The sequence below is a fragment of the Chiloscyllium plagiosum genome, unplaced genomic scaffold (genome assembly GCF_037043375.1).
Source record: "Chiloscyllium plagiosum isolate Xiang-an unplaced genomic scaffold, Cpla_swu_hap1 HiC_scaffold_19, whole genome shotgun sequence".
In the NCBI taxonomy this organism is placed as follows: Eukaryota; Metazoa; Chordata; class Chondrichthyes; order Orectolobiformes; family Hemiscylliidae; genus Chiloscyllium; species Chiloscyllium plagiosum.
The window spans coordinates 52,692,977-52,713,250 of record NW_028270157.1 but is presented as its reverse complement, the minus strand read 5'-3'; the positions used below and the strand labels follow the sequence as shown (position 1 = coordinate 52,713,250).

General features: G+C 43.2%; 1 protein-coding gene across 3 annotated transcripts in view; it reads left to right on the top strand.

Moving 5' to 3' along the window:
- nup50 (nucleoporin 50) overlaps positions 1-20,274 on the top strand; it is a 94,888-nt gene that overhangs the window by 45,323 nt on the left and 29,291 nt on the right. For all 3 annotated transcript variants that reach the window (XM_087997375.1, XM_043709227.2, XM_043709228.2), the window contains exons 6-7: positions 5,183-5,264; positions 13,176-13,294. In XM_087997375.1, the coding sequence (XP_087853501.1) occupies positions 5,183-5,264; positions 13,176-13,294 (201 nt within the window). The remainder of the gene's footprint in view (positions 1-5,182; positions 5,265-13,175; positions 13,295-20,274) is intronic.

Below are 20,274 nucleotides of genomic sequence, written 5' to 3'. Positions count from 1 at the left end.
CAGCAGGTGCCAGAATTCCAAAAAGTTATGGCATGAGTGTAAAAACAAACATGATAAGCAATCTATTGAGGACTTCAAAAATTGTGTAATTTAATAAAAATACCAGCAGAGCTAATATAACAATTTTTACCTTTTCACTTAAATGTGATAGAGACAGACTAGACTCTCAAGTTCTGATCACAAGGAAAAGGGAAAGCAAGCTCGAGCTAAGGAGTTAGGTTTAGCTGACACAAATCTTGTGTTCGCCTCTGGAATTCGTATGAAAGTGGAGGTCAGAAGCAGGGTGCTTTTCATTCAGGAATGTTTTCTTTTCTCAGCCTGATGTGTGATCTGATGTGGGGTGTGTCCCCTGGCAAAAATGGGGCAGAAACAGTCTATGACTGAAGGAACAGCTCCTTGCAGAGTTTTCCTCTTCTGTCACTGTTAGACCTTTTTTTTTTGCTTCTTAAGGTCAACCAGAACAGCTCCAAAGTTGTTAGGAATGGTCTGGGTGTTGGTCTTCCCTGGAATAATGTGCCAGAAGTTGGAAAAAAACCAAGGACGTGGGTTAGAATTCTGTTATTGAATTTGAATTGCACAATCTGCAATAAAAATCTAACATTAAAAGCTCGCCCAACAAGGCCCTGGAATCCATTTTTGATTGAATCAAAAACTCATCTGATTCCCTAATGTCCCTTTTTTTTTTTTAAGAGTCAGGTCCACGTGTATTTTGGTGTCATTGTGTTTTGACTGAACTTTGCATCAATCACGAGGTATCAGCTCTGAAATTCACTTTCTTTGCAATCTTGGTCCAAACATGCGCTGAAGAGCTGAACCATGGTAGAATAACTGCACTTGACATGAAGGTAACATTTGACCATATGTTGCATCAAGAAGCTGCAGGAAAAGCTGAATTGGTAAGAACTGGTGTGTAGGTGGACCTACCCTTCAAGTCATCCTTAGCGTAAAGGTTGTGGTTGACAGAGGTAAATTATCTCCATCACAGGACATTTCTGCAGGAGTTCCTAAGGGCAGCATTCTGGGCCCAGACACATTCAGCTGTTTGATTAAGCACCTCCCTTTGTCATAAAGTCAGAAGTGCATGCTCAGCATCATCTCCATTCCGATATTGATACAACGTATGCCCATACACCACAAGACCTCCACATCCTTTGGGGGTGGAACGGTGGCTAGCACTGCTGCCTCACAGCGCCAGGGGACCTGGGTTCAATTCCCGCTTCAGGCAACTTTCTGTGTGGAGTTTACACATTGTCTGCGTGGGTTTCCTCTGTGTGCTCTGGTTTCCTCCCACAATCCAAAGATGGGTATATGAATAGAAAGGGTTTGGAGGGATATGGGCCGAGTGCTAGCAGGTGGGACTAGATTGGGTTGGGATATCTGGTCAGCATGGACGGGTTGGACCGAGGTGTCTGTTTCCATGCTGTACGTCTCTCTGACTCCGTGCAGATCAGGTGAATTGGCCATGCTAAATTGCCCATCGTGTTAGATGTATTAGTCAGAGGTGAAAAGAGATTAGGGGAATGGGTCAGGGTGGGTTACTCTTTGGAGGGCCTGTGTGGACTTGTTGGACCGAAGGGCCTTGTTTGCATACTGTAGGGAATCTAATCTAATCTAATCCATAATGTTGCACTTAGGTGCCAAGCGATGATTATCTTCAACAGGAGTGAATCTAACCATCTTCCCTTGACATTGCATTACTGCAATGGAAACCTCCACTACCCAACAACCAAGGGAGTTGCCAGTGATCAGAAACTGATTGGATAGATGAGTGAACTATGAACTATTGAGTCCAGCGTTGGTGGTAGGAATGTTGGAGAAGATGGTGAAAGAGAAAATTAATTTCCATTTGAAGAGGCAAGGTTTGATCAGGGATAGTCAGCATGGCTTTGGCAGAGGGAGGACCTGCCTGACGAATCTGGAGGAATTTTGAGGAGGTGACCTAGTATTTGGATGAGGGTAAGGCAATAGATATATATTTTATGTTTCAGCAAGGCCTTTGGTAAGATCCCATATAGGGAAACTGATTAAAGACAGTAAAAATTCATGGGATCCAGGGTTATTTGGCAAGTTGGATCCAAAATTGGGTCCTGAAAGCCATGGGTTTGAGGTTAAAACTGAACTTATCCATCCTAAAGTGCAACGCTAAATAGGGTGAGTTTAAATGTGGAGTGCCTTTGCTGAAAATGGCAAGCAATGGGAAGTGATGTTTTGTAATGATATGTGCTGAGACTACAGGCCACTTACATTTGGATGCTACAATTGAAGATGCAATTTCAACAGTTAATACAGCAGAAGATTGGCCGAAGTGCAAGAAGACATTAATAAACTTGCAGTGTGGTTATGTAATTAGCATGCTGATCTCATTATAGATAAGTGTGAGTTTTTATACATATTGGAAAAATAAGGAACCAACTTACTAAGATAGAATTCCAGGAGAATCAGGGGGTACACATACACACCACTTAAAAGTAGCAATGCAGACTAATAAGGCTGGAAAGAGCAAATTAAGTACTACGGATTATATCTACAGCAATCAAATTTGAAAGCAGAGATATTGGAGGTTAAATATCTTTGGAACTTTGATTTTGATCACTTTTTGTTTACTGTATCATTTTGGTCTCCATATAAAATGCTATAGAGGACCTGGAGAAGACACCATAAAGACTGAAGCATGCTAGATCCAATTGTACCTAATAAGCAAAGATTGAACAGGCTGGAATCCTTTCCTTTAGGAGTGGGCTCAATCCTTATTAGTTTGCTACCCACCAATCCTTGTACTCGGTCAGCCCCAAATCCCATTTTACTCCTTTGGCCCATTCTCGTGACTTTTGTTATCCAAGGGATGTCCATGCCATTGTCCCTAGTGGATAACTAGGACTAAGTGTAGTCGAAGGGCAGATATGGGTAAATACGTTAAGATTGGGTAGGCATGGAGAGAAATGTTTCCACTGTGGAGAGGCAGCATGAGGATCCATAAATATAAGCAAGTGACTAATATGTTGATTCTCAAAGTTAGAATTGTGAGCATGTAGAAAATGCTACAATAGTGTATTTGAAGTGAATGCCATAAATTTGAAGCAGAGTTAGATGAATATGTAAGGTAAAAAGATAATGTTATGGTTTCTGATGAGAGAGTGGGAGGAAGGTGATGTAAAGTATTAACATACCCTGTTACACCGAATGGCCATTTGTTTACTGAACATTTGTGGTTTATTTTTGTAGGAAAATTCTACATTGAAGCAGTCAACAGTATGGCTGGCATAAGTTGGGAAAATATTTTCCAATGTGTTTGTTTGTGCAGTGCATTTTGGCCATATATTCTTGACGACAGGTTATATATTGGGAATGCAATTTGCTGCAAAAATCTTGTAAATGCTCAGGCATTGTACCTTCTGATGTGTGTGTTTGTTTATTTTTTTAAAAATGCTCATGTCAATGTCAAATTTTAATACATTGAGTTTAAATTTAGTTGAATTAAAATTATGTACAGCAGTGGATTTACAAACTGCCACATAAGCACATAAATAGGAGCAGGAATAAACTAGTTGACCCATCGAGTCGTGCTGTCTCATTCCGTATGATCATGATGTTTGGTGTTGACTCCATTTTCATGTCTGTTTCCCTTATACTTTGATTACCTGAAACAGGCAAAAGTGAGGACTGCAGGTGCTGGAAAAGCACAGCAGGTCAGGCAGCATCAGTAGAGCAGGAAAATTGACATTTTGGGCAAAAGCCCTTCAACAGGAATGAAGGCAGGGAGCCTTTGGGGTGGAGAGATAAATGGGAGGGAGTGGGGCTGGGGAGAAGGTAGCAAAGAGTACAATGGGTGGATGGAGGTGGGGATGAAGATGATGGGTCAGAGAAGGGTGGAGTGGGTAGGTGGGAAGGAAGATTGGCAGTTAGGACAGGTCATGAGGATGGTGCTGAGCTGGAAGGTTGGAACTGGGGTAAGGTGGGGGGAGGGGAAATGAGGAAACTGGTGAAGTCTCCAATCTAGACTCTGAAGCAGTGAATCGATCCATTTCAATCTAAATTTATGTTCAGTGATGGACATCCACACCATCTGGATACAGAGTTCCAAAGATTTATAGCCCTTTGAGTGAAGAAGTTTCTCTGACTCATTCCTAAATGATCTGCCCCTTTATCATGAGGATGTTCACCATGACCGAGATTCTCTCGTCTGGAAAGTAAGCTTCAGTGTCTCCCTTTTCAGAATCTTGTATGTTTTCAACAAGAAAGCTGCCCTTATTCTAAACATGTAGTATTGCTAATTGGAGCAATAACTCCATGGCTAATATGTTACCCTTCCTTACCCTTACTGCTTCAGTCCCTTTACTATCACCGGTTTAATTTCCCATTTCCAAGAATGTTGCATTTTTATGTTAAATCATGAACAAAAATTACAAGTTTAAAGTTAACCATGTAAGCTTGGTGATCAGCCCCAATCTCTTTGTTTTCACTCTATCTTGAAGTGGTGGATATCCATCCACGTTTAAACGTTCTACATTTAACTGTTTAGTCTGACAAAGGGAATGGGTGAGTTGTCTGGTGGCAGATTGGCCAGCTCTGATGAGGCATAGCATATGGTGGGTTTAGGTCTGATGGTAGAATGGGAAAGCTGTGGGAAGTATGGAGTGGCAAGGGGGAGGTTAATGGGTGGACTGTGACAGGGTCTGGGTATGGTGTAGTTCTGCGGGGTGGGGATGATGTACAGATGAGTTCAATTGAGTATAAACCTTTTTTTATTACACAGGAGAAGTTAGATATTTTAAGTACTTTTTAAAAAAAATAATACTTTTGGAGGGTTCTAGGCATAAAGACATTGTTCAGAGGAAAGTACATTTCTCAGGCAATTCCTTTTGGAATCTGCTACAGTGGAGATTATGCACAGCCCCCATGCTCCCACTTTGCTCAGTAAAATACAAACAAATCTTTTGAGCAATAGGCAGTAAATGCTGTCATTTCCAGTGATCCCATATCCAAGATGTGATTTTCTTTTAAATCACCATATTACTATTTTAATTAGTAAAGAAAGCCACATCTTGCCCACATCCAGACATTGCACACATTACTCCTGCAGTGGGTGATGGCGTCCATTTTATAACTTTGCTTTTCAGGTTTGATCCTAATACTCAGTTGTAGTGAGAATGCATTTAAACTTTTAACCTCCATTTATTATCAGGCGAAAAAGATGAAGAGAATGAAGAACCTCCCAAACCAATTGTGACTGAAGTCAAAGAAGAGGATGCAATCTTTTCCAAGAAGTATGTCATTTTATTCTGAAACAAATTTCAATTTATTTACAACTCCACTCTGTTTTTGTTCCTGATACCTATTTCATTTGTCTTTCATGACTAGTACTGAAGTAATTTTCTGGAATTTAATTTAGAGCTTAACTTTTTCAATTGGTCCTGCTCCAAATAAAGCATTGAGTCGCCTAAGTCGTGCCAGACCATACAGCTGCTTTCTCATTAGAGAGAACCAACTGGTGATGGTTTGAAAGAGAGTCACCAAACCTCTGGGTCAAGAGGTTGAGAAGGACAATCCTTCATGGTAACCTCAGCTGGTGTGGGAGTTGAACCCACCCCATTAGTGTCACTCTATCATAAATTAGCCATCCGACCAACTGAGTGAAATTACCGCGCCTCCTCCCCATTCGATAGGATCATGACTGATCTGACATTCCTCAGTTCACTTCCTTGCCCTTCCCCATTACCTTTTGATTTCGTCTACTGATCAAGAATGTATCTCAACCTTTAAATATACAGAACAACCTTGTTATCCGAATGTCAATTATCCTAATTTTGGACTATCCAAACAAGACCTCGAGGTCACATAAAACATCATCCGTTATCTGAACAAAATAATCCCCACCTGTCTTGTTCAGATAACCAATGTTGTTCTGTACACAAGAACTCTGTCCTCCGCTCTCTGGCAAGGCGTTCCACATACACTAAACCCTCTGAGGAAAGAAATTCTTTCTCATTTCAGCCTTAAGTGGTACCCCTAATTCTGAGTCTATGCCCTTTGAACTTAAACTGTTTTAAAAGGGGAAACATCCCCTCTTTGTGCGGCACTGTGGTTAGCACTCCTGCCTCACAGCGCCAGAGACCCGGGTTCAATTCCCGCCTCAGGCGACTGACTGTGTGGAGTTTTCACATTCTCCCAGTGTCTGCGTGGGTTTCCTCCGGGTGCTCCGGTTTCCTCCCACAGTCCAAAGAGGAAACCATGCTAAATTGCCCGTAGTGTTAGGTAAGGGGTAGATGTAGGGGTATGGGTGGGTTGCGCTTCGGCGGGGCAGTGTGGACTTGTTGGGCCGAAGGGCCTGTTTCCACACTGTAAGTAATCTAATCTAATCTAATCTAATCCTTTTAGCATTTACTGTCAAACCCCTTAAGGGGATATGTTTCAGTGTGATCATTCCTCATTTTTTCGAAACTCCAGTGAGGAGAGACCCAACCCGCATAATCTTTGCTCATAAGAAATTCCCTCCATATCAGAGATCACCCCTAATGAACCTTCTCTGAACTGCCTCCAATGAAATAATATATTTTGTAAATAAACAGATCAAAACTGCTCACAGTACTTCAGGTGTGATCTCATCTGCTCCTTACAATTGAAGTAAGACATCCCTACTCTTAAACTTCCAATGCCTTGAAATAAGGGCCAACATTCCATTTGCCTTCCTGATTTATTTGCTGCACCTGTGTGTTAGCTTTGTGTTTTGTACACAAGTACCTCCGAGTCCCTTTTGTGTTCCAGCTTCCTGCAGTGTTTCTCTATTTAAATAAAATCTTTTGTTCTCCCTTCTAAAATGAATAACTTCACACTTTTTTTCACCTAATAACTCCAATTACTAATTGCCCACTTCACCTATCAGTATCTCTCTAAACTGTTTGCCTTCTCATTGCAACTTGCCTTTTCCCAATTTTTGTGGTGTCAGCAAATTTAGCTACAGTAAATTTGCTTCCTTACATTTTATGTATTTAAATCTGAAAAGGCACAGGAGTAGACACGTTGTGACCAAGTAACTGGAGGGAAACTAGGGTGAAAAGTGTGTTATTTTCAAATCTTCCTTGGATGCAGGGGTCATACCAGAGGGACAGGAGAGTTACAAGCACTTATTGTTATGCTGCACTGGAAATCAAGCTATTTTTGGAGTCACCAGAAAAGTTAAAAGAATTTTTAAAAGTACACGCTTATTCCATAATTAACCTAACTTTCAGATACCAGATAGCAGAAGGCATGGACTAGGTTTTGTACATATCTATTTGTTCAAATAGACTCCAGCAACAAGTAAACAATTATGAACCGCCAGCATATAATTTCACAAGTTAAAACTCTAGCCACTTTATAAAAAGTATGAGGCACAGACTGCAAGAGCAAGGAACTGATGTTAAACTTGCACAAGACACTCATTAGACATCAGCTGCAGTGTTGTGTACAGTTGTGGGCATCTCGTTATAGGAAAGATGCAAATACATTGCAAAGGGTTACTAGAATAGTCCCAGATTTGAGAAACATCAGCTATGAGGTTAGATTGAAGAAGTTGGGACTGACCACCTAGAAAAGGAGACAACTGAGAGAAGATCAGATTGAGCTTTTTAAACTCGTGAGCGGCCTGGGATGAATCTGTTTCCATTTGTAAAAGAAGCTCAAACAAAAGGACATTGTTCTAACACAATTTGTAATCTTGGCAGGACTTATACACCTTTAATGGTAAGGTCCTAGGAATGTTGCTGAACAAAGAGACCTTGGAGTGCAGGTTCATAGCTCCTTGAAAGTAGAGTCGCAGGTAGGTAGTGAAGAAGGCGTTTGGTATACTTTCCTTTATTGGTCAGAGTATTGAGTACAGGAGTTGGGAGGTCATGTTGTGGCTGTACAGGACATTGGCTAGGCCACTTTTGGAATATTGTGTGCAATTCTGGTCTCCTTCTTATCGGAAGGATGTTGTGAAACTTGAAACAGTTCAGAAAAGATTTACAAGAATGTTGCCAGGGTTGGGGGATTTGAGCTATAGGGAGAGGTTGAAAGGCTAGGGCAGTTTTCCCTGAAGCGCCAGAGGCTGAGGGATTTTATATACAGGTTTATAAAATCATGAGAGGCATGAATAGGGGAAATAACAAGGTCTTTTCCTTGTGGGAGAGTCCAGAGCTAGAGGGCACAGGTTTAGGGGGGAGAGAGGAAAGATATAAAAGAGACCTAAGGGATAACTTTTTCATGCAGAGGGTGGTGTGTTTGGAATGGGCTAGTAGAATTGCAACATTTTAAAGGTATCTGGACGGATCTATGAATACGAAGAGTTTAGAGGGTTATGGGCTGGGTGCTGGCAGGTGGGACTAGATTGGTTGGGGTATCTGGTCAGCGTGGGAGAGTTGGACCAAAGGGCCTGCGTCCCTGTGGTATATCTCTATGACTGTATGCAGATGAAGCAAGGGTGATGAGAGGGAAAGACTTTTCCACACAGCAAAAGTGTTGAATGCACTGACTGCGTAAATTTCATTTGGCATTCAGCAAGAATTAGATGGCTTTCTTTTGGATAATTCCAGTGTGCAGGGATATAGGGAAAAGGCATGAGTGGCACTAGAAAATAGAGCTGATACAGGCATGATGGGCTGAATAGCCTCCTTCCAAACTATAATAATTCTGTCAGTTACCCTTTTTTTTTAATACATGTTATATACGTACACGTGAAAATGAGTATTAGGGAAAGACTAGGAAAGCATTCGGTGTTCCCTGTCTGCAGCAATTGCTGAGATCATTTTGCTGATTGGAATGTTGCTTCTGTCTCCCTTCTCTAGATACTTTAACTAACTACTTTGTAGGTGGCATAGGGTGTCTGTTTCATACTTCTAATGGTCTCTGATGTATTAATATAAAGTCACCACTTGCAGCAACTAGCAAGGGAAAGTAAATAGACTATCTTCAGGGGTGTAGGTTTGCTCGCTGAGCTGTAGGTTTGATATCCAGACGTTTCAATACCTGGCTAGGTAACATCAGTGGTGACCTCCAAGTGAAGCGGAGCTGTTGTTTCCTGCTTTCTATTTATATGTTTGTCCTGGATGGGGTTCCTGGGGTTTGTGGTGATGTCATTTCCTGTTTTGCTTGGAGGTCACCACTGATGATGTTACCTAGCCAGGTAATGAAACGTCTGGATATTAAACCTACAGCTCAGCGAGCAAACCTACACCTTAAACCTCAACCTGAGCTACAAACCTTCACAATCCTTGCAGACTATCTTCAGGCTTGTGATTTTTTTTTCTCTCTCTCTGCAGAACAAAACAGCACATTATCTAAAGTTTGTAGTGGCTTCTCACTGAAGTATTCACATGCCTAAGCTGTCCAGCCATCTGTGAGTTGATCAGTTATTTGCAGACAGAAGACTTCTCTCATCACTGACTGGTCACTGGTCCACAGACCAATCAGCTGCATTTTATATACCCTTTTGCTGCAGCTCATCTGCAAACTTGACTTCCACAACAAGCAGGTGTATAAACACAACTTACAATGAGTGCCTGCTCACTTGCCTTTTTTAAAAAGAAAAGTACAGAAATCCTCCCAACCATTCTTAGTATTTTTTAGAACCGATCTTTTCCTATTGTAGTCCACAGTAAAATACAGCAAAATAAAAATATACACTATGCTTGGTCAAAAAAAGGTGATAGGGTCAGCCTGCAACTATAGGCCAATCAGTTTAACTGAGGTAGAGGATATTTTTAAAATGATGATACAGAACCCGTGTCTGCGTGGGTTTCCTCCGGGTGCTCCGGTTTCCTCCCACCATCCAAAGATGTGCAGGGTCAGGTGAATTGGCCATGCTAAATTGCCTGTAGTGTAAGGTAAGGGGTAAATGTAGGGGTATGGGTGGGTTTCGCTTCGGCGGGTCGGTGTGGACTTGTTGGGCCGAAGGGCCTGTTTCCACACTGTAATCTAATCTAATCTAAATCTAAATCTAATAGTTCCTTGGTTTTACTGAGGCAAAGCAGTATGAACTTTAGGCCAAATCACATTTAACTAACTTGCTTGAGTTTGAGTTGACAAAGGGTTGATGTGGTGTACATGAACTTCAAAAAAGCATTTGGTTAAAATTCAACAAACCAGGCCTGTCAGCAAAGTTAGAATTCAGAATTAAAAGTGGTAGCAGCATGAAATCAGAATTTGTCTGAGGGACACAAATAGATTAGAGCTAAGTTGTTTTTTGGGGGTTAGGGAAAGGTTTATAGTAGAATTCTCTGGAGGTCAGTGCTGGGACCACATTGTTCTGCTATGTGTATTAATAGATGGAAATATGTTGCTGGAAAAGCGCAGCAGGTCAGGCAGCATCTAGGGAACAGGAGAATCGACGTTTCGGGCATTAGCCCTTCTTCAGGAATGAGGAAAGTTGGTCCAGCAGGCTAAGATAAAAGATAGGGAGGAGGGACTTGGGGGAGGGGCGTCGGAAATGTGATAGGTGGAAAGAGGTCAAGGTGAGGGTGATAGGTCAGACTGGGGTGGGGGCGGAGAGGTCGGGAAGAAGATTGCAGGTTAGGAAGGCGGTGCTGAATTTGATAGATTTGACTGAGACAGGCTGGGGGGAGGGGAAATGAGGAAACTGGTGAAATCCGAGTTCATCCCTTGTGGTTGGAGGGTTCCTAGCTGGAAGATGAGGCGTTCTTTCTCCAACCGTCGTTTTGCTGTGGTCTGACGATGGAGGAGTCCAAAGACCTGCATATCCTTGGTGGAGTGGGAGGGGGAATTGAAATGTTGAGCTACAGGGTGGTTGGGTTGGTTGGTCCGGGTGTCCCAGAGGTGTTCTCTGAAACGCTCCGCAAGTAGGCGGCCTGTCTCCCCAATATAGAGGAGGCCACATCGGGTGCAAAGGATGCAATAGATGATATGTGTGGAGGTACAGGTGAATCTGTGGCGGATATGGAAGTTTCCTTTGGGGCCTTGGAGGGAGGTGAGGGGGGAGGTGTGGGCGCAAGTCTTGCACCTCCTGCGGTTGCAGGGGAAGGTGCCGGGAGTGGAGGTTGGGTTGGTGGGGGGTGTGGATCTGACGAGGGAGTCACGGAGGGAGTGGTCTTTACGGAATGCTGATAGGGGAGGGGAGGGAAATATATCCTTGGTGGTGGGGTCCGTTTGGAGGTGGCGGAAATGACGACGGATGATGCGCTGTACATGGAGGTTAGTGGGGTGGTAGGTGAGGACCAGTGGGGTTCTGTCCTGGTGGCGGTTGGAGGGGCGGGGTTCAAGGGCCTATGTGTATTAATAATCTGGGCTGTGGTTTACAGGGGGTACAGTTTTCAAAGTTGCATTTAGAAGTTTTGTGATTGTGAGCAGGATGCTACTTAAAATTCATAAAAGTTGAGCAATTTGGTGGAATAGTCAAACAATTGGCAGACTAAGTTTGTCAGACAGTGTGAAATGATGGTAGGAAGGTGTAGAGACAATTTTGTTTCTTAAAAGATACGCTACCAAAAGAAGTAAAAACAAAAGTATAGGGGCCCTATGTTCACTAATTAAAAGCGGCAGGACAGATTGAGACAGTGTTTGCAAAAAGCACAAGAGGTCCTGAGCTTCATACAAAGGGGCACAGACAACTAGGGAAAGGATTTTTTGATTATACTGGTTTGGACTCAACTGGAGCATTGGTTCCAGTTCTGGGCAGTTTAGGAAAGATGTAAAGGCATTTTTGAGAGTGCAGAAAAGATACAGGAGAATCATTCCATGTGAGTTATGTGGAGAAACTAGAAAAGCTGGGCCTTTTTACCTTTGAGATGGTAAAGTTGAGAAGAAATTTGATAGATATTCAAAGTTATGAGGCAGTAGAATAAAGGAGGAGAAAATGTTTGCCTTAGTGAAAGGATCAATAAATACGGTACAGATTTAAGGTAATGGTAAAAGGAACAGTGCTGTTGTGAGAAGTACCTTTTATAGACCAGACGTGGTTATGATCAGAATGCATTGCTTTAAGTATGGTGAAGGCCCTTCTGATCCTGGCATGCAAAAGAGAATTGGATCATTATTGTATAGTGCAAAAGCAAAATGACATGAGGTGAATTGCTCTTGTTGAGAACCATATTGATGTGACTAATCCCATAGCCATCTGGATTTTTAAAGTATCTCCATGTGCTTCTTCGGCTCCATAAGCGAGTGAGGGGTTATCCATTTTTGACCAAGAAAAACAGCTCAGGGTACTTCCTAAATGGTATGAAGTTCATGATGGGGAGGCTTCAGGTACACCGACTTTTTTTTAAAATGTCACGAACAGGTATGGAAAATAATCAAGAAAGCTACTGGAATGCTGGCCTTTATATCTAGAGGACTGGGGAACAAGGGTGCAGAAGTTATGCTGCAATTATACAAAACAAGGATATACTGGCCTTGGAGGGAGGACAATGTAAGATTACAGGAATGTTATTATAACCCCCGAGGTCCAGATATGAGATATTTACACAAAATAGGAGTGATCTGATCATCGTCTTCAGAATGTTAACAGGAAAAGACCGAAATGGTAAAGGGAAATTATTTCCCAGGTTGGGGGTTCTAGCACTTGAGCATAGTCTGAGAGTTAAGACCAGACCAATTGGGAGTGATGTTCGGAAGCACTTTTACACACACCGCGTGCTTTGAATTGTCTTCCACAAATGACAGGAGATGCTGGAACAGTTACTTTTTAAACTATGATACATTCTTCATCAAAGTTATTAAAAGATTGGGCCAAAGGCAAGTATATGGAATGAGGCAACAGATCTCATTGAATGATGGAACAGGTTTGAGGGACTGAATGACCTCCTGTTCCTACAATTGAGACCTACACCCAGAGACTGGCTAAGTATGATTCTCTTGATGCTGTACTGACTGCCGTGTTCTCTGAGGTCCTTTACTTTCAGGACCTCTGAATTTTTCTTCAAAACTGGCTTCTGAAAGGCTAAGAGACTAGTTTTTCATATGCTATCCCTCAGGATAGTTCTTGTTGACTTTGCACTCAGTTCTTTAATTTACCTGTTGGACCGATTTTCCTCTTGAGCTGTCTGCATACATCTCAATTATTAGAAATACAGCTCCTTGTAGAAGCCAATTCTGTTGCAGGTTAATAAATGTAGAATTGGGTCAATGACAAGTGGAATTGCTATTCTGTGCAAGATTTTTTTTTAGTATAAGTTTACAATTATATTTTTAACTTTTTTATGCAGGTGTAAACTGTTCTACAAGAAAGATGGGGATTTCAAGGAAAAGGGAATTGGTACAATCCATTTGAAACCTGTGACAGATCAAAAGATCCAGTTGTTGGTGCGAGCAGATACAAATCTTGGTAAGTAGATTAACATGTATATTTCACATCATCTTTAATGTAACAAATAGGTTATATTGCTGCTGTACTTTATTGAAAGGACTAATAACTGACTTTAAAAGTGGTGAGTACTCTCTAGAGTAAAGCGATCAGTGGGATTGAGTCCAATTGACTGCAGCCGGTTATTTAGGCTAGCAGAACAGGGTAGGCAAGTAGCAGTGGCGCCTTTTAATATGGATTATATTTATTTTGGAAGAAGCAACATGGAAAGTCTGTACAAACTAAAGAATATGCGGGGTCAGAGTGATCTAGGTTTCATGTTCATAATCTGTTGAAGGTGGCAGGTCATATCGACAGAGCAAGCAAAAAACATACAGAATCTTGAACTTCATGCTAAAGGTATTTAAATACAGATTGGAATAGAATGGTCATCCTGAAAATGTCTAATTAGGTGCAACTACGGTATTCCATCCAGTTTGGTAAATGACATTTTGGGGAGGAATTTTGAAAAGGCAGAAGAGATTTACAGGTGTGGTAATTTCAGATACAAACTGAAAAGCTGGCTTTCTCTGTGGAGCCAAAAAGGGGAAACTTTGGGGAAGACAGGACATTCTATGGTGTTAGCTGTTGCATAGCAAGTTTAAAGATTCTGTTTGCATGTTATTGGATGATTGAGCAAATAGTTAATGTGGTATTGTGGGTGGGCGAGGCAAGTGGTCAGGTCCAGTTCGGGTGTAAGGAATAGCTGTATCGGGGACGAGGAGGAAGACTGGCAGAGAGGAACTTTGTTCTGGCGTTACCCAGGATTAGACTAGGTTTTCAGTTTGAATATTTTTCTCGGGAACTATTTGGGTAATTACACTGTCTGACATCTACAATTCCAATTCCTTCTGATGTTTGCAGAAGATAAGCAATGGCAGTGGGGTCATTAATTAAAAGTTTAAACTTCCCAGGCAATTTCCACATAGGTCAGCAAAGCAGAGCTTCCACAGTATCCTGATGCACATGTCAGTCTTGCATTGAGCCTTCAGTGATCTGAGTACTTAAACATTTGAGCCAGAAGCAAGGAAGAGAGAAAATGCAGGTGCTAATTTAAAATGAGGTCATTGCTTATGAGATGTTCCATCAATAAATGCATTGTTTAATTTTTTTTTCATACAATGGCCAACATTTTTATTTGTACAACTTTCTATTAGCTATTAGAATGAAAAATTCAGAATCCAGTGTGTTGTCCAGTGGAGAATTAGATATTTGAGTTTGAGGTTTCAAAGAAAATTATGGACAGGTTGTAGGTTTGTTTTTGGACGTTTCGCCACCGTGCTAGGTAACATCATCATTGAGCCTCTGGTGAACCGCTGATATTCTGTCCCACTTTCTGTTTATGCGTCTTGGAATTTTAAGAGGGGGGGGCAGGTGGGGTGATATAATTTCCTGCTCTTTTTTTTCTGAGGTTGGTAAATCGTTGTGTTTATTGATTGGAGTTCCAATTGAATGCCAGGCCTCTAGGAATTCCCGTGCGTGTCACTATTTAGCCAGTCCTAGGATGGATTTATGGTGTCATTCATCATTTATATGTAAGGATGCTAGTGATAGTGGTTCATGTCTTTTGGTGGCGAGTTGGTGCTCGTGTATTCTGGTGGCTAGTTTTCTGCCTGTCTGTCCGACGTAGTGTTTGTTACAGTCCTTGCATGGTATTTTGTAAATGACATTTGTTTTGCTGGTTATTGGTACAGGATCCTTTTAGGTTCATCAGTAGCTGTTTCAGTCTGTTGGTAGGTTTGGGCACTAACATGATGCCAAGGGATCGAAGTAGTCTGGTAGTCATCTCCAAGATGTCTCTGTATGGTAGTGTGGCTACAGTTTCTGGGCATGTTGTCTCTACTTGTTTGGGTTTGTTGCTTAAAAAACAGAGGACTGTGTTTATCAGGTACCCATTGTTCTTGAATACACTGCATAGTTATTTTTCTTCTGCCGCTCATAATTTCTGGGTGCTGCAGTGTGTTGTGGCCCATTTTAAATAAATGTCCTGATGCAGCTCTGTGGGTGTTGGGATGATTGCTTCTGTAGTTAAGTATGTGTTGCCATCCTGTAGACGCTGGTCTGTACTTCCTCATTTAACTGTTTGTTCCACTGTGACACCTAGGAAGGGGAGTCTGTTGTTGTTCTCTTTTTTTGTTTGTTTGTGAAACTTATGCCAGTAAGGAGGAGGATGATGTAGGTGTCATCCACATGGTGGACCCAAAGTTTGGGTTGGATCGTGGAAAGGGCAGTTTGTTCAAGTCTCTGCATTACTGCTTTTGCTAAGAAGCCTGATATTGGTGATCCTATGGCTGTTGCATTGATTTTGTTTGTAGGTGTTGTCATTGAAGATGAATTGGGTAGCGAGGCACAAGTCTACTAGCTTGAGCATGTCCTGCTGATGAAGTTGGTGCTGTCTGGTGTTTGTGTCCTTTGGTTTGTAGAGTAGTGCGTTCAGTGTTTCTTTGGCCAGGCTGATGTTAATTGATGTGAATATGGCTGTTATGTCAAAAGAGACCATTATTTCTTCCTCTATGTTTTTGTTCAAGAATTCTTGGGTGGAGTGGATGGAGTTGCATGAGTCTTCTAGGTATTTCAGTTTTCAGTGGAGTTCCTTTGCTAGTCTGTATGTCTGTGTGCCAGGGAGTGAGACTATGGGTCTGAGGAGGGGCACCTGATTTGTGTACCTTAGGTAATCCGTAGACGTGATGTGTGTTGGATCCATCAGGTTTCTTTTTATTTTGTTTGGAGATCTGTGGGTATCTGCAAACAGCAGTGAGTTTGACTTTTCACTGTATTGTGTTCTGTTTAGGATGGTGGTCATGCACCCTTTGTCTGCAGGTAGAATTACAATGTTTATTTTTTTTGAGTCCTTCAATACACAGGAAAGGAAAGCCAGAGGAGGACACAGATAAGACAGGAACATTATCTGCAGGTAGGTTACAAAGTGTATGACCATCATCTTAAACAGAACACAATTGAAAAGACAAGCTCACTGCTCGCAGATACTGACACCTACCAAAGGTAGCATTCCACCTGACTCCACAACTAGTAAAACAGCTCAATTGAAGAAATTTCATAAATCGGCAAAACTAACTAAACAGATCTCCAAAAAATGAAACCAGTTGGATCTAACACACCCTACTTCTATGGATTACCTAAGGTACACAATTCAGGAGTCTCACTCCTTGGCACACCGACATACAGACTAGCAAAGGAACTCCACTGAAGTACCTAGTAGAAGACTCATGCCACTCTGTCCACTCCACCCAAGAATTCCTGAACATCGTCAAAGACACCAAGATAGAAGAGGAAGAAATAATGGTCTCTTTTGATGTAACAGCTGTATTCACATCAATTAACATCAGCCTGGCCAAAGAAACACTGAACGTACTACTATACAAACCAAGGACACCAACACCAGACAGCATCAACTTCATCATCAGCAAGGACAACATGCTCAATCTCGTAGACTTGTGCCTCACTACCCACTTCACATTCAATGACAAGAACTACAAACAAATCAACATAACGCCCATAGGATCACCAGTATTGGGCTTCCTAGCAGAAGCAGTAATGCAGAGACTCGAACAAACTGCCCTCCCCATGATCTAACACAAACTTTGGGTCTACTTCATGGCTGACATGTTTTGTCGTCACAAAATGGAACAAATTAGAGGAAACCTACAACATCAACATCCTTACTGAAATAAATTTCACAAGAGGAGAACAACAGCAGACTCCCCTTCCTCGGTGTCACAGTGGAATGAACAGTTAATGGAGAACTACAGACCAGTGCCTACAGGAAATCAACACATAAAGACCAGATACTTAACTACAGAAGCAATCATCCCAACACCCACAAACTGAGCTGCATCAGGACATTATTTAAAAAGGCTCCAACACACTGCAGCACCCAGGAACTAAGAGCAGCTGAAGAAAAATACTTACACGATGTATTCAAGAACAGCTGGTACCCAATAAACAGTCAGCTGATTCTTAAACAACAAATCCAAACATGTAGACACAACATGCTCAGAAACTGTAGCCACACTACCACACGTCAAAGTCATCTCTGAGATGATTACCAGACTACTCCGACCCCTTGGCATCATGGTAGTGCACAAACCTACCAACAGACTGAAACAGCTACTGATGAACCTAAAGGATCCTGTACTAACAACCAGCAAAACAAATGTCATTTACAAAATACCCTGCAAGGACTGCAACAAACACTACATTGGACTGACAGGCAGAAAACTAGCCACCAGAATACATGAGCACGAACTAGCCATCAAAAGACAGTCATAGAGATGTACAGCACAGAAACAGATCCTTCAATCTAACACGTCCATGGCGACCAGATATCCCAATCTAGTCCCACCTGCCAGCACCCGGCCTATATCCCTCCCAACCCTTCCTATTCATATACCCATCCAGATTCCTTTTAAATGTTGCAGTTGTACTCTCCTCCAACACTTCCTCTGGCAGCTTATTCCATACACGTACCATCCTCTGCATGAAAACGTTGACCTCACATGACCCACAATCAGTAGTATCCTTATACACAGACGAAGAAGGATGCCACTTCAACTCTGACAACCAATCCATTCAGCACAGGCTATACCGAGATGCACAGGGGAATTCCTAGAGGCCTGGCATTCAAACCGGAATTCCATCCATAAACACACCAATTTGGACCCCACTTACCAACCTCTGACAAAAAGAACCAAAAATGATGCCACCCACCTTAACAGACCAAGACACGCAAATAGAAAGTGGGACAGAACACTAGCGCTTCACTGGAGGCTCACTGATGTTACCTAGCATGGTGATAAAACTTCTGAGAACAAACCTACCAGCTCAACGAGCAAACCTCAACCTAAGCTACAAATCTTCTCAAAAATCACACAATCATAGATATTCAACCAATAGTACATGTACAAATCTGATGACCTATGGTTGTTTCTGGCTGGGATACAATTTGACTTCAGTCTTGCTGACTTAGCCTCTGAAATGGTATCTGAATTTATCAAGCCAAGGACTGGCCTATCAAGCAGTAATGGTAGAATCTGTAACTACTTTTTAAAAGGGAAGTAGGTACACATTTTTAAAAAGAAAAAACTGATTTGCAGGAGTGGTTCAGCAGCATGGTGGCTCAGTAGTTAGCACTGCTGCCTCAGCGCCAGAGACCCAGATTTGATCCTCCATCCCCCATCACGAAGGACTCAAAGCACTCCGCTTCTTCCTTTCCCGCCGTACCACCCAGTACCCTTCCACCGACACCCTCCTTCGACTGACCGAACTGGTCCTCACCCTGAACAACTTTTCTTTCCAATCCTCCCACTTTCTCCAAACAAAAGGAGTAGCCATGGGCACCCGCATGGGCCCCAGCTATGCCTGCCTCTTCGTAGGGTATGTGGAACAATCCATCTTCCGCAACTACACTGGCCCCACCCCCCATCTTTTCCTTCGCTACATTGATGACTGTATCGGCGCTACCTCGTGCTCCCACGAGGAGGTTGAACAGTTCATCCACTACACTAACACCTTCCACCCCAACCTCAAATTCACCTGGACAGTCTCGGACTCCTCCCTCCCCTTCCTAGACCTTTCTGTTTCTATCTCAGGCGACCAAATCAACACGGACATCTACTACAAACCAACCGACTCCCACAGCTACCTGGACTACACCTCCTCCCATCCTGCCCCCTGTAAAAACGCCATCCCATTCTCCCAATTCCTTCGTCTCCGCCGCATCTGCTCCCAGGAGGACCAGTTCAAAATACGTACAACACAGATGGCCTCCTTCTTCAAGGACCGCAATTTCCCCCCCGACGTGGTCGACGGTGCCCTCCACCGCATCTCCTCCACTTCCCGCTCCTCCGCCCTTGAGCCCCGCCCCTCCAACCGCCACCAGGACAGAACCCCACTGGTCCTCACCTACCATCCGCCGTCACTTCCGCCACCTCCAAACAGACCCCAGCACCAAGGATATATTTCCCTCCCCTCCCCTATCAGCTTTCCGTAGAGACCACTCCCTCCGCGACTCCCTTGTCAGATCCACACCCCCCACCGACCCAACCTCCACTCCCGGCACCTTCCCTTGCAACCGCAGGAGGTGCAACACTTGCGCCCACACCTCCCCCCTCACTTCTCTCCAAGGCCCCAAAGGAAACTTTCATATCCGCCACAGATTCACCTGCACCTCCACCCACATCATCTACTGCATCCGCTGCAGCCGGTGTGGCCTCCTCTATATTGGGGAGACAGGCCGCCTACTTGCGGAGCGATTCAGAGAGCACCTCTGGGCCACCCGGACGAACCAACCCAACCAACCTGTAGCACAGCATTTCAACTCCCCCTCCCACTCCACCGAGGATATGCAGGTCATTGGACTCATCCACCGCCAAACCACAACAACCCGACGGTCGGAGGAGGAGCGTCTTATCTTCCGACTGGGAACCCTCCAACCACAGGGGATGAACTTGGACTTCACCAGTTTCTTCATCCCCCCTCCCCCCACCTTGTCTCAGCCGGATCCCTCCAGCCCGGCACCGCCTTCCTGACCTGCAGTCTTCTTCTTGACCTCTCCGCCTCCATCCTACTCCGACCTATCACCCTCACCTTGACCTCTTTCCACCTATCACATTTCCAACGCCCCTCCTCCAAGTCCCTCCTCCCTACCTTTTATCTTCTCCTGCTGAACACTCTCTGCTCATTCCTGAAGAAGGGCCTGTGCCCGAAACGTCGAATCTCCTGTTCCCTGGATGCTGCCTGACCTGCTGTGCTGTTCCAGCAATAAAGTTTCAACTTTGATCTCCAGCATCTGCAGACCGCACTTTCTCCTCCAGCCTCAGGTGCCTGTGTGGAGTTTGCACATTCTCCCAGTGTCTGCGTGGGTTTCCTCCAGGTGCTTCGGTTTCCTCCCAAAGTCCAAAGATGTGCAGGTCAGGTGAATTGGCCATGCTAAATTGCTCATA